General features: G+C 40.7%; 1 protein-coding gene across 2 annotated transcripts in view; it reads left to right on the forward strand.

Moving 5' to 3' along the window:
• SLC6A11 (solute carrier family 6 member 11) overlaps window positions 1-10,620 on the forward strand; it is a 91,507-nt gene extending 80,887 nt beyond the window's left edge. The window contains exons 12-15 of one of the 2 annotated variants that reach the window (XM_035106212.3): window positions 5,680-5,782; window positions 8,069-8,169; window positions 9,139-9,309; window positions 10,343-10,620. In XM_035106212.3, the coding sequence (XP_034962103.1) occupies window positions 5,680-5,782; window positions 8,069-8,169; window positions 9,139-9,309; window positions 10,343-10,489 (522 nt within the window). In that variant the 3' untranslated portion in view covers window positions 10,490-10,620. Of the gene's footprint in view, window positions 1-4,425; window positions 4,784-5,679; window positions 5,783-8,068; window positions 8,170-9,138; window positions 9,310-10,342 lie in introns of those variants that run through there. The other variant, XM_088663221.1, reaches the window with a different exon arrangement.
• The last annotated feature ends 4,555 nt before the right edge of the window (window positions 10,621-15,175 follow it).

Below are 15,175 nucleotides of genomic sequence, written 5' to 3' on the forward strand. Positions count from 1 at the left end.
ACTGCAAGTGTGCACAGTATGTTTTAAACATGTCACAGAATCCTCTTTATTGTGTATAAGGTAAGAATAGCACACGTTGCCCTTCTCGCTGAGAATAGTCTCTGAAATTCTCACACTTCCTGGCCTCTTCCTAAACATCTGTTTCACCCTCACCATCTCTTAAGTTGCTGAAAATTAAAATGGTTGGTGGAATTCACCTAATGAACCCCATCAGTGGAAGCCTTGTGCAAGGGCTTCTGCTTATGCAATGAGGCTCTCCCCCCCCCCCACAAACCCCCTGAAATTGGCTCTGGGAGTGTTGGGAGAACCCCCAAAACAACACACAGGAGGAGGAGGATTCCTAACAGAGGGTCCATGTTGTGCATGGCCCTGGAACTCTTCCCCAACTGGCTTGTGGGCAGGGCTTTAGCCAATCAGCAACTGGCCTTTAGCCAATCGGCAGCGCGGCATGGGGACCCTCTCTTGCTTCACGCTGTCGAACACCCGCCCACCCACCTGTTAGTTAGGTTGTGTCTGGCCTTGCTTTGGATTTCGGTTGGTCGTCTGTTTTAGAATGGGGGCCGGGTAGGAATTTTTCCAATGTGGCAGATAGGCAAAAACCAAGTGGCCACAGCCAACCTCTTAGCAATCATCACAATTTTGTAAGGTTTGGAGGTTAGGCATTGGTTTAGGGCAGGCATCCCCAAACTTTGGCCCTCCAGATGTTTTGAACTACAATTCCCATCTTCCCCAACCACTGGTCCTGTTAGCTAGGGATCATGGGAGTTGTAGGCCAAAACATCTGGAGGGCCGCAGTTTGGGGATGCCTGGTTTAGGGGAATGTGGGGAGGAGAGGTGCGGCCACCACCTGCCCCTCCAATTAATAGGTATTCTGTTAAAGGAATCCGGGGGTCTGGATCTCTTCCAAAGCCCAGGGAGGGGCTAGGGCCATGCCAGGACTCCTGGGAACCCCAGGGGTGAGCACCAGTCAATATACATTGATGGAGCTCCCCCTGCTGGTTTTTTAACCTTCCAGGCTTCCTGCAGGTAGACAGGAGCCAGTTATAGTTTTGATACCAATGCCTAAGCCAATACCAGTCACAATTGTGCATTCAATAAAGTTGTGGCCAAAAATTTGCCCATTAACCTTTAAACTAAATTCTGTCTCCACTGTGTCTTTATTTCCATGGGGATGGGTTTTGTGGCTCGGAGCACAACATTCCATTGGGAGGCAGATATGCTGCTTGTATACACAGAAAACTTGCTATAGTGTGACTTTGAATTCAACCCTGCAAAATGTTCAGCGCACTACTATTTATTGTTCCAATCTGGCTGAACTGTTTCTTTCTTCCTTTTTAATTATTGTGCTATTTTATAGATCTGCTCCTTTTAGTTTTTTTATATGTGATTTTAAATGGCATCATATTGTATTGTATTTTTACAATACAGTGACAGTTGCTTTGAAGGGTAGGATATAATTTATAGTAATGGATGAATAAACAGGGTTTGGAGAAGCTAAGGCATGTACTAAAGATGGAATGGCTTAGAGTAGGGAGTTGGGGACACACATTTTCTCTACAAGTTTTCAGGATCCAGCATCAGTAGAGGTCCTTCCCTGCCTAACTAGTAAGATGTAAATAAACAAATGCATACATTTAAGATTCATTACATGCATTGACATACCTGAGGCTGTTAGAAGAAAACAGATCATTAGTCACCATCTTGCAAGGGTTTTTCTGTACATAAGACCAAGTAATTGTGCTATAGATATCTATTATCTACTCTTAATGACTAGTTTCCTACATAACGACATCCTGAATTTGTACTTCAGGATGTTAACATTTAAAACTGCACAGCATACTGTATTGGATATTATTATTAGGCTAAGTATTAATTTGGGAGACAATCGTATTTCACTAGAAGAAAAAAATGAGGTTGTTGAATGTCCATTTAAAATTAAATCCCAAGCTTTCCAACCTTTGCCTTTCAGTAAAAAGAAAGAGTTGTATAACCATATACTGTATTTTTCCAGGTATAAGATGCCCCCCATGTATAAGACAATCTCTCTCTCTTTTTGAACCCAAAATGAAAAATTGGGCCAGAGACAGAGCCCAAGCCTGAGCGCAGGCCGCCCGCGCTAGAGCCTGAACCTGAGTGTCAGGATCTCTGGCAGGTTTATAGTATGTTTATTTACAATTAGCACACAGAGAGTGACATCGAGCCAGCATCCCTTGGTAATGAGTTGCTCACTCTGAATCTCTGCCCCTTCTGCAGCACAAATCACGCCAAAGTCCAGTCTTCCTCCCTTGCCCTTCCATTGCATTTTAACCCTTTCAGCCCTCCTGGTTTGGGAGGAAGGTGGATGGACTTCCCCTCCACTCTCAAATGAAGATTCTTCTAAATGCTGCCTCCCTTCTGGTTGCATAGCAATCCCCTCAAGGCCGTCTGTTTCCTCCCCCCCTCCGACTGTGAGCCTTCTGTGAGCCTATCTGCGGCTGGAAACTCAGGAAGAAGGGGGGGGTCCAACTAACCCACTCTTGCTCTATCTGTGACTGCATTCCCTCATCTACAGAGTCAGACTCTTCCCAGGTGTCCAACTCAGCCATGCCCCTGACATTGAGCCACCCACACCAGAGCCAGAACCCGAACCCATGTGCATTCACTAGTCACATACAAGACAACCCCCATTTTTTAGCAAAAACCATAGTCTTATACACGGAAAAATATGGTACATATGAGCGGATCTCCTGGTCAAAGTTCACTCTTGCTGGAGTCCCTTCTGCAAACAGGAGGACTGCTTCCCTTTGTAGAACAGACATTTTGCAACCACCCCAATATGTTTTACATTTAGTTTCAATCTTTTGAGCGCATTATTGCCCACACAAGCATAAGCACACTGAAGTGTGCATCCGCACAGCTAGTTTAGACCAAAGGCCTATCCAGTCCAGCACTGAGTCCACAGTGGTCAAACAGTTGCCCAAGGGAAGCCAGGAAGGAGAGCAATAAACCCCTCACCACTGTTGCTGTTCCCCATCAATTGCCATATAGAAACACAATCCAGCTTTGTTGTCAATTTTCTCCTTCCTTTTCTATGTATTTTTCAAGCAAGTCCACCTTGTCTCCATGTACAGTTGTTACTCTTCTCAGAGTTTCAGAGTCAGGCTCAAACTCCTAGTTGGCTTTGTTTGGATTTGGGCTGGCAATCCTGCTTGAGGCTGGACTAAGCATCAAGGAATAAGCTATTATTCATGGTGATTAATTCATCTTCCCCATTCTGTTGTGTAGAATGGACCCATAGTATTCAATTGTTACTTCAGTACTTTCGTGCTTACCCAACCGTTTTGATGGGCTGCACAAAAAAGAGAAGCAAATTGTTCCAAATCCCAGCACGGCAGCTGCTGTTGTTTCTGCTGCCGGGAAGAGTGCAATGTATGCTGTGAAATAGGCACTCTGCAGTATAAATCAAGTTGCAGTGTGCATCATGTGCCACCAAATGGCACTGTTGTGCAACATTCCATCGTGTAAATAATTTCTTTAGAGCTCCTTCCAAAACGTTCCAAGGAGCTTGGCGTAGGGTACAGAAATTCACTCCTGTTCAAGAGGACTTGATTCCTTGGGAGCACTTGAAAGCAATACTGAAGAGGGTTTGTTGTGCAATGAATTTCAGTCTCAGTATGCCACTGCAAAGCCTGGATCTAGGCCAGCTCTCAAGACGGCCTCAATAATTAGCTGAAGAGATAAATGGCTAGTGTCCCATTCGATATTTCTGACTTGGGCTGACTGATAAAGATTAACTTTTGACTCTGAAGCTTTAGAGTATTCCCAAGTCCCTCACCATGTGCACTCATATGATTATGTCTAAAGTTTCTTACTTGCTGTTATTATAAGAAAGATACTGGTGCCAGTGACACAATAAGACTAGCACATTGATTAAGATTTTGATCTGCTAACGGAGCATAGATTACTCTGCCTCCATGTTCGGAGGCAGTGTGCTTCTGAATCCCAATTGTGGAAACCACAGGAGAGGATAATGTTCTTGTTCTCGAGCATCTGTTGGCCACTGTGAGAACAGGATTATGGACTAGATGGTCAATTGGCTGGATCCAGAAGGCTCTTCTTATGTTCCTACAAGTTACATTCCTATCTTACCCTTTCATGAAAATGTTCCATGCACCCTGATAGATGCCATTCACCGTAGAATACTGTCTGTGGTTTTGTACTTGCTCATGCAACACACAACTGAACAAATCTGAATATTCATATAATGTACTTCAGAGACTAAAAGTGTTTTCAGTGATTAGCAACTCAAACCTGAATATATGCAATTGGAAACACATCTCGAAAGAGCAATGCTTAGTGCAGTTGGAAACACATCTTGAAAGAGCAATGCTTAGTGCTCTGTATAAGACATCTTCGCCTGTTTCCCCCCCACCCCTTCCACTCTAGATATATATACCTGTATACCTGAAGGAGCGTCTCCACCCCCATCATTCAGCCCGGACACTGAGGTCCAGCACCGAGGGCCTTCTGGCAGTTCCCTCGTTGCGAGAAGCCAAGTTGCAAGGAACTAGGCAGAGGGCCTTCTCAGTGGTGGCGCCTGCCCTGTGGAACGCCCTCTCAACAGATGTCAAAAAGGAAAACTACTACCAGACTTTTAGAAGACATCTGAAGGCAGCCGTGTTCAGGGAGGCTTTTAATGTTTAATAGATTACTGTGTTCTATTTTTCTGTTGGAAGCCGCCCAGAATGGCTGGGGAGACCCAGCCAGATGGGTGGGGTATAAATAATAAATTATTATTATTATTATTATTATTATTATTATTATTATTATTATTATTGATGTTTACAATGTGTATGGAAATGGGCTGATACAGTGTAAGACTTTTTATGTAATAGATATTGCCTTAAAATTCCTGGGTGTTTAGGAGGAGGAGAATTCATAGTTCATGTGGTGTCTCAACCTGCTGCCAAGGAGAAATACCATCACTCTCAAGTGTATGCTCCAAAAATAAACACAAGGTGTGAGGAAGAACTTCTTTAAGACAGGAGATTTTTGTGTCTCTCACAGTTTCATTCGCCTTCTAATGTTGACAAAGGGCCTGTTTCCAAAAAGCAATGTTTCTTGGGTTGAATATTGTTACCCTTCTGGCAATACAATTCTTAAATAAAATAAAAGGATGGAAGAACATGGTGTAAAACATAGCAAAGCAAAGGATTGCCAAGGGATAAAACAAACATGCAGGTTGTTTTTTAAAAAGTGGTTTTATTTCTTGGTATATTTTGTGTGGTGGAGTAATAATTCTCAAGATCACAACAGGCACGGAGAGCTTTTAAAACTCTTTTATTTCCTGCTCCAGTCCTGAGGAAAGGAACAGGGGAGGAAAGAATTAAATCCCTCCTCCGTTGCAAATGATCAGTCACACCTCAAACAGATGATGTTTGCTTTTAATGGTCCCATAAATACACGCATGCATTTAACATTGCATCTCATTTGACTCTTCACCAACTTGGTGCACTCCAGGTGTTTTCAACTACAACATCTACCACCCTTGGCCATTGGCTTTGCCACCTGGGACTGATAGTTGTTGTAGTCCAAAATATCGGCTGGTTTAGAAATTTCCCAAGTGGAGGAAAACCTTATTTCAGCTGTAAAGTGTTATTTGCACTCAACTTTTCCTGTTTTTAACTGTTTATCTTCCAGGGTGGAATGTATGTTTTCCAGTTGTTTGATTCCTACGCAGCCAGTGGAATGTGCCTTCTTTTCGTTGCTATATTTGAATGCGTCTGCATTGGCTGGTTTTACGGTAAGTCAGCAATTCTTGCAACATTGGGGCTAATTCTGAAATCACATCATGCATTTTTAGAATGAGTCTTACCGTGTTTCCATAACCTACCTTGCCCATACATCATCCTGTGGATTTCAAGGATCAATCTTTTTTCACAGTCTTGTTTTCATATTGCAAGTTGTATATATTTCCCCTTCTGGTGGATCCTTTTCACATGTGAATCTTCATTTCATAGTACCAGAAGAGTCAGTACAAGTTGTACTTTCTCTATGCATCTAATATAATATATGAAAAGGAAGTTGTGCATCTGAGATAAATCTGCTGCTCTTATGCCTGTAGCTTGTACATCTCATCTTCACAAGTCCTTTTTCTATGCATTGCTAGAAAAAACACAGCTTGCACACACCTCCTCCACTCCATTGTAATATGTGGAGTTGTGTTACATGCCTTTCCCTGGGTGCCAAGGTTTATGTTAATTGTGCAGTTAAATTCAGCCAAACTATTTGGGTTTGTATCCAGCCGTGTCCCTGGAGCATTTGACTGTGTTGACCAAAGCAAACTATGGCAAGTTCTTAAAGAATTGGGAGTGCCTGGTCACCTCATCTGTCTCCTGAGAAATCTCTATGTGGGACAAGAAGCTACAGTTAGAACTGGATATGGAATAACTGATTGGTTCAAATTGGGAAAGGAATACGACAAGGCTGTATATTGTCTCGCTGCTTATTTGACTTATATGCAGAATTCATCATGCAAAAGGCTGGACTGGATGAATCCCAAACCAGAATTAAGATTGCCAGAAGAAATATCAACAACCTCAGATATGCTGATGACACAACCTTGATAGCAGAAAGTGAGGAGGAATTAAAGAACCTTTTAATGAGGGTGAAAGAGGAGAGCGCAAAATATGGTCTGAAGCTCAACATCAAAAAAACCAAGATCATGGCCACTGGTCCCATCACCTGGCAAATAGAAGGGGAAGAAATGGAGGCAGTGAGAGATTTTACTTTCTTGGGTTCCATGATCTCTGCAGATGGTGACAGCAGTAACGAAATTAAAAGACACCTGCTTCTTGGGAGAAAAGCAATGACAAACCTAGACAGCATCTTAAAAAGCATAAACATCACCTTGACGACAAAGGTCTGTATAGTTAAAGCTATGGTTTTCCCAGTAGTGATGTATGGAAGTGAGAGCTGAACCATAAACAAGGCTGATTGCCAAAGAATCGGTGCTGGAGAAGACTCTTGAGAGTCCCATGGACTGCAAGAAGATCAAACCTATCCATTCTTAAGGAAATCAGCCCTGAGTGCTTACTGGAAGGACAGATCGTGAAGCTGAGGCTCCAATACTTTGGCCACCCCATGAGAAGAGAAGACTCCCTGGAAAAGACCCTGATGTTGGGAAAGATTGAGGGCACAAGAAGAAGGGGACGACAGAGGACAAGATGGTTGGACAGTGTTCTCGAAGCTATCAACATGAGTTTGACCAAACTGTGGGAGGCAGTGGAAGACAGGAGTGCCTGGCGTGCTCTGGTCCATGGGGTCACGAAGAGTCGGCCACGACTAAACAACTAAACAACAACAACAACCCTCTTAATGCTGAGGATACTGAAACCATTAGTGCTCAGCTGAGATTTCACTGAAGAAATTCAGCTTTGGAATGTAAGGAAAATCATAAAGGGGTGAAATATATATATATATTTGCTTTTGGAAAAAGGTATGCTAGACACTGCCTGTGGCAGTGACAGCATCAGATCTCTTTCTGGTGTCTATAAGCTCCAGCCACCATTTTCTTTCCACCTCAGTGCTGCTGGATGACATACCCTCATTCTGAGGGAGTTCTTGGGTAAATACTTGGCAGCCTCCATACTGGTTGCTATTTTTTCATCAAGTAGTTCTCTCAGAATTTCATTATGTTATTCTATAACATCATTCCAGGGGTAAATAATTATGACGAAAATAACATGTCAACCAAAGGTCTCCAGCTGCTGGGAATGTAGCTGCTGTATCATCTCTGCAGACACTAGAGGTAAAGGAGGGCTTCAATTTTTCAGCAGGCCCTCCAAAAAACTTTTCTTATATATGCTAGTTGTGAATGGGATTGTGAAAATTGGGGAGGGGCATATTTTCATCTCATTCCCACCAACTGCATGTACCTCATGTTTTGAGGCTTTCCTTGCCAATGGCAGAGGCAAGGAATATTCTAAGAATGAAAGCATATATTCTAATGAAGCTACATCACTCCAGTAACATAAGCCCTGGTGACCTGTGTTCATTTTCTATTAATTTTCATATTGGTTTTATTCAGGAAGCAATCGTTTCTATGACAACATTGAAGATATGATTGGGTACAGACCACTGGCATTATTTAAATGGTGTTGGATGTTTCTCACTCCTGGCATTTGCGCTGTAAGTAATGAAAGTGTGATAACATGGTAGAGCAATCTGTAAGGTCCTTGGCATGACCTTTCCCCAAAGACTTTGTGGAAATAATTTTGCAGAAATAGAGCATAATCATGGAGCCACACACATGTGTTGGAACAGGAAGTACACCTCCAAAATGCAAAATAGTTTAACTTCCTGGTATTAGAAGAAAAAAAGCAACAATTCCTCATAAATTAAATAAAATGTGATTTAAAAACTTAACTTTTCAAGCAGATGTTGTTTATTTCATTATTTTAAATTATTTAGGTATTTCTTTGCTATTGGTTTTAGACTTCAGTAGCCCCTACTTTTTCTTTCTCTTCCCCCACCCCCTACAATATGATGAGGTATGACAACTTCTTTTTATGTGTTCACCTATTTCTGTTCCCACATCATAGTGGTTTCATGTGCACTCAAGGTGTCTATTATAAATTCATGTGTAGGTATTAATGGAGCAATTGTATGCTACTGTGCTGTTTACTTACCGTGAAACTGAACTGAACTGAAAACAACACAAATTAAGGGCTAGAATCCAAAGGCTTATGTATGGTAGTCCTCACACACCCTAGGTGCAATTTTTCAGGGTGATATACAATGTGATGCATTTGGGGGCGATACAACTGGTGGGGCATGAGAGAATCATGACCCCCCTCTTGTGTGTGCAGAAGTACTTTCAAGCCACAAAACAGATCCCCTCCCATGAGTCTCTTCAGCACAGATGTAACTTGCTGTCAAATTGGAGGGGAAGGCCAATTTCTATGGTCCTTAAATGAAGACTGAGATTAAATGTGAAAAGAAGTTCCAGTGGAAGGAAGGAAGCCAGCCAGCCTGCCTGCCTGCTTTCTACCTGTCTTGAAAGCTGAATGTAGCAATTCAGTGAACTGGGGTGAATAAGTTTCCCAAATATCTTTGAGTTGTTTCCAAAAATGGATAAAATGACCATCTCCATTTCAGGGAATCTTCATCTTTTTCCTGGTGAAATACAAGCCTTTGAAATACAACAACGTTTATACATACCCAGACTGGGGTTATGGCATTGGGTGGATGATGGCTCTCTCCTCCATGGTTTGCATTCCTTTGTGGATCTGTATTCAATTGTGGAAGACAGAAGGAACTATCTTAGAGGTACGGAATGTTTTCAGACTATTATTGCTTGATAGAGTAGGTGAGCATATTGAGCTGAATGCTGCACATTTTGCTTACAATCAGCTATTCAGAAGTTACAAAATCTAAGCTGGTGTCTATGCGTCCAGCCCAGTTTCTGTGATGTAACTGTAGCCAATAATCCACGTATCCACATTGGCTGTGATCCTGGGAAGTTTCATAGTAATAATTATGAAAAAGAAAACAACAGTGGGTTGCATTGTCACAGATGTTCAGTGACTAAAACATTAGAAGTAACAATGGTAGGTTCAACTCTGCCCTGGTTTGGATGAGCATATTTTGTCTTATTAACACAAGCTTTCCCCCGCCCGCCCCGCCACCCGCATGCACAAACTATTTGCTTCTCCTTTTGCACTGCACTGTGACTGAACCAGAAAGTCTCTGATTATAGTTTCCCATTTCCTAACTATGGTTACAAGATTTGGAACATGCCAGGATGTTAAACCCTAGTTTGAAGTTGGATTAATATCCTGGCTTGTTATGAAGTTGTTAACCATAATTTTCCAGTTCAGACAACACAGGAAACTTTAGTTAATGTTTGCTCCTAACATGAAGGGAGGAGTGAAGGCGCAAAATATGAATATGAAGGTTTTCCTAAGAAGGATGGGCAGAAAGCACTTGTCAGGAAAACTCATGGGCAACTTTCTGGGGGCCAGAAGCAAAAGTGGACAGACCACCTGATGCAAATCTTACTTTTGTACAGTAGGCTACATTCCAGCCATGCAAAGGTCAGAGGTATTTGCACCCACAAAACACAGACCTTGATCCAGGCAAGCAAGAGGCATCACCACAGCTCAGGGACAGCTTCCTGCCAGGCAAAAGCATTCAAGGAGGATGTGGGGCAGAGTCAATGGTGGGATGTGGCCTAGGAAGAATCCTTAGAGTCAGATAGAGAGGACTGGAGGTTCCAAGCCTCTGATCTGGATGGAACGTGCTTGTGACCAGGCCACAGAAATGGCTAATGCCTTCCATTTTCTTCATTCCATGCCCCCAGAGATTTAGAAAGTTGATTGTGCCCAGCCCAGACCTGAAGATGAGAGGGAAATGTGGAGCATATGCTGCTACAGTAAATGACTGCGATGCCAAACTGAAAGGTGATGGCAACATTTCAGCCATCACAGAAAAAGAGACGCACTTCTGAAAGAACTTTCTTCTTCTTCCATTGTTGTTGTTTTTTGTATAAATAAATAAGTAAATAAATAAATTAAATACTTCACTTAATTATAGAGGCCAGCTTGTTTTGCACAACTTTATTAACAAGTTAATTTTAAAGTGAACTTGTATACTTGTTTAAAAGTGATTTTTTTAATTATTATATAAGTAACGATTATATATAAATATAAATATATATATATATAAAATGAAATAGAATTGTTAGTGATGCCTTGTAATATGGTGATTTCAGTAAGTGTTTTATAGATCCTAGAAGGACCTGTATAATGTGTTGTAAAACTTTTATACTTTTGGTTTTTTTAAAAAAAGAAAAAAGGTATGGTGTTGTATAGCTATACACATTCTAATTTGTGAGCATCTCAGACCATTTCAGCTTCTACTGTATGTATATAAAGGGGGTTACAATGTCCTCCTATTAATATCTAAGGGAATTGTCTTTGGATGTGTAGCTCTGTTTCTGAATTTGGGCCCAGTCCAGTGAATGACTTTGCCAAATGTCACTAGACTCAAACCCTGGCAGTCCTTCCATCAGGGTGGTCAACCTTTTTAAAGTTGAGGTCCGTATTTCCTTGGAAGAAGGTGTATGGGTACTGCATATTGGCAATGGGCAAAGCCAACATCAAAAGTGGGCAGGTTTTTCTTTCATTCACACAGATATGCAAGCATGTACCAGACTCATCCTCAATTCATTCTCATTCTCTATTTTTCACACACACACACCCCTCTGGCTCAGTTCCCAGCACTTACCTTCATCTGCCAGTGTACCCCACTCCTCCACCCCAATATCTTCATGTTCTCCATACCTTGTGATTTCCACAGTTCTGTTGTGCCACAAGTTGCCACTGCAACTGTCAGCTGTCAGAAACATGCATGAACCAGCAAGTTTGTGGTGACCAGTGTGGTTCTGAAAGGCACTCCGTTGGATGTGGATATTTGAGTGTCATTTTGAAGTGTGTGCTACCCATTGAATTATGTGGTTGGGTCGCATACCTGCCTGCTGCCTCTTTCTCCCATCAACTCTTCTGTTTCTCTTCATCATGGGAGTATAAAATGGTACAAACACAGTGGGGTCATCAGTGTCCAAACAGCCCACCAGCCACCCTCCTCTACCTTTTGCTTTTCTACTGATGGAATGACAAAAAACCAACCTGAATTGCCCATGTTTAACTCTGATATTTTGCAAACATGCTGTCACAGGTTTGGAGGCAAAGGGTTTTATTCGAAGTAGTGCTAAGTAGTGCTTTGTGCAAGCAGAATGACTTCCACTTATGAAACGGGACTTCTTCTCTTTTTTTGCACTCTCCAACCTGTTGTGCCCACTCCAAAATCTGTTTGGGCGATTCTCTCAATCATCCAGAGCAAATTTGGGGATGCTGCGGACCACACAATGGAAGAAGAGAGTAGGAAGAAGTCCTGATGCACAAGTAGAATTAATTCCAGTTGCACATTTATTTAGTTGGATACCACCCAATGCCTTTGTGAACAATTCTCTGGATCTGATTCCTGCCTTGCCCATTGGATGCAGCCCAAATAACTGACTAGCAGCTTTGGACCTGCATGTCTTGAACAGCAGCTCCCACACCTCATGGAAGTCATCTTTGAAGCTTGCAGGAGTTTCAAAAGCAGCTTCTAATATATCATGGTGTCTTCTGTTTCAAGAAAAGAAGTTAATTTATTTCTAAACATGAGACAGTTCTTGGCCACCCTTGTAGTTGTTCTGTGGATGTCCATACTTAGTGGATCATGTCTTTGACTTGTAAAGCAGGGAAGGCAACTCCTCCTTATTTTGGAGCAAAATGGGAAAACCATCTCAATATCCTGCTTCCCCTGACCTGCTAACCACATTTGTAGAAGCTATTTTTTACTGAACTCACTTTAAAAATTATTTTTATATATAAAAGAGCTATTAATATAGCTGTGACCTTAATAGAGTTTGAATTCACAGGTGCTGTATCACAGGATTTAAAAAAAACTTCCACATTTTATCTTTTTTTGATTGACCCCAGTGACTGCATAAAGTGTCTCACCGTTTGGATATTTACATGTCTTCACAGCGAAATGTGTATGAATTTGTGCATGATATTCTGCATGTGACATTGAAAGTGAGGTATAATTGGACATGATGGAGTCAGGCTTTGGTATCCATAAAGACTTTTAAAAGCTACTTAAAGTAAGCAGATGTTATTAAAACATTGATGAATGTGATAGGGACAATACAAAACATTTATATGACATTTTAATATATTATTGTACTCCTTGTTGTTATATCTATAATAGCTGCCACCTGGGCCCACTATTCATAATTACTAAAAATAGATTAGAATTTCGAATCCATCCATAAGCATGCATGTCTTAAATGCTTTATGGAAAAATGCACCAGTCAATCAGCATGATTGTGGTTCTAACAGGGCAAGTAGATTAAAACCATTTTTATGATAAGTAAACTATATTGACACATTCCGAGTACTCCTGGACAGGTATCCATGATAACATAAATCTTCCACCACAGGCAGAATGCCTTTTGTCTTAAATATTTCTGAAACTGATACTCATTTTAGCATAGAATACGTATGTATGGGAAATATAGGTAATGTGATTTTAACTTGCAGCTGAATACAAATAAAATGGACTTAGAAGTCAGGAGTGAATGTTATACGAAGTTTAGAGTCATCAATTATGTTGTTTAATGGACTGGCCAATCCATAGAGTCTCTCAGCCAGGCTACTAGACTCAAAGTAGCTTTTTGCAGTGAATTTACTTCAATATTTATGGCACATTCCACCATGCAAACCTGTATACTGTATAGCTACAGCACCAGTTTTCATACTATTTCTGGTAACAATCTTAAAATAGCCTGCCACTATAAAGAACAACCATGATGTGTATTACTTTACGAGGAACAAGTTCTTCAGAAGTGCATAATGGGGAGCAACAACAGAGACCAAAACCCATCTACGTTTAGGCTATAATCCTATATATATTTTCCTGAGAGTAAGTTTCATTGAACTCAGTGGTCCATATTCAGAGATGCTGTATGTCATCCATCTCATCTATCAACCTTATTGAACTAATTATAACTAATAATTCAAATAACCCCTTAACTGCACCTTTGCAGTTTCATTTCTTCCGCCCATAGGTGTTATAGGTTCAGAAAAAAATGAGAAGGAAAACCATTTACTTTATTTGCTCTTCTTGAATCTCTTGACCATAATAATTAGTAACAAATCATTATTATTGGTATTTTTTATTATTTACACATTTTGGTTGGACAACTATCCACTGCTTAAATCAATGCACTGACCTTTTCAGGTTCTAGAATTAATAAGTATGAGTCAAAAGAAAATCAAGCTGTTAATTTGGAAGGTGACTATTCTGCATTTCTGAACTTATTTTATTCACTGCCTTAGTTTGCGTGTAACACTCAGTCAAATCATGGCTTAGTGTGGATAAGTAAGTGTGTGGCTTTTCAGAGGAGATCATGGCTATTTTGGTCCTTCCGAATCGTTTTGCTGCTGCACTGCAACCTAACCTGGCCTCGTGGTTAACTCTCTCCAGACAAACCATGAGATGTAAGCAATGTTTGACCTATTGTTTGCAGCGTATGGTTTGTCTGGAAGAGGTAAAACATGAACCTGGATTTAAACAACATGCTAAACCAAACCGTGGCTTAGTTCAGTGCAGCAAGCAAAACAACCAAAGAGGTGCAAAGTGATTGTGGTCTCTTCTCTGGGAGTCCACACATTTGCTCATTCGACTTACCATTATGTGCAAACACAGGGATGGTCTTCAAGTGAATCTCTGAGAAATATATCTCTGCGATTTGTAAGTATTGGATGCCTACAATAAATAGTTTTAAGTGATCATCTTCACCGGAACTGTTCACATATAAGAATTTCCCAAAGTTTGCAATGATATGTCTCAAATGCATGTGTTTATTACTTCCACATCAGCCAGCCATAATCCAAATAATTTGAGGTAGTCACCACACTCATTTAAATTAAAGGATCTTTCAGCCAAAACCCTATATAGAAGTAACTTCCACTTCCAAATAGGTGTGGATGAGAGAAGATGGTTCATGGATATGGAATGTTACATGTGGAACGTTTTCATCCAACCATCCCAAAAGGTACAATTTATGGAACATGATTCCTACTCTGCTGCTATGAACTACTTCACTAATAGCTTTATACACATACATGTGGTTTGGCATGGTCTAAAGCAGTGTTTCTAATTTGCTGTGCTTGTAAATGTGCACATTTAATACTTGACCCATTTAACACTTGTGCTTTTATTCTTTATTTTAAAGTGTTGGGGAAGGGTTGAAATTCCTGACTAGTTCTGTTTTTTTTCTTGGAAAAGAATATGAAGATAAACAACAATGATATTGTGATTATTTCTTTTGATATGCAGCAGTAAACAATAATGCCCTTTTCTGAAGTATACATGCAGTATTATTCATAAGTAAAGAAGAGCCCAGATTTATGTACTGTTTTACACAAAGAATGTTTTTATTTGGTATTCAAGGAAGCACAACATTTTGTTTGCTTACTCCTTTTTAAAAAATTAAAGAAAATGGGTAAACATACTGTGCTTGGTGCATTGTACTTTGTGTATGTTACTATACCTATATAACAGGAGTGGGGAACCTTTGGGG

This window comes from Zootoca vivipara, chromosome 2 (assembly GCF_965207765.1).
Source record: "Zootoca vivipara chromosome 2, rZooViv2.hap1.1, whole genome shotgun sequence".
Lineage (NCBI taxonomy): Eukaryota > Metazoa > Chordata > Lepidosauria > Squamata > Lacertidae > Zootoca > Zootoca vivipara.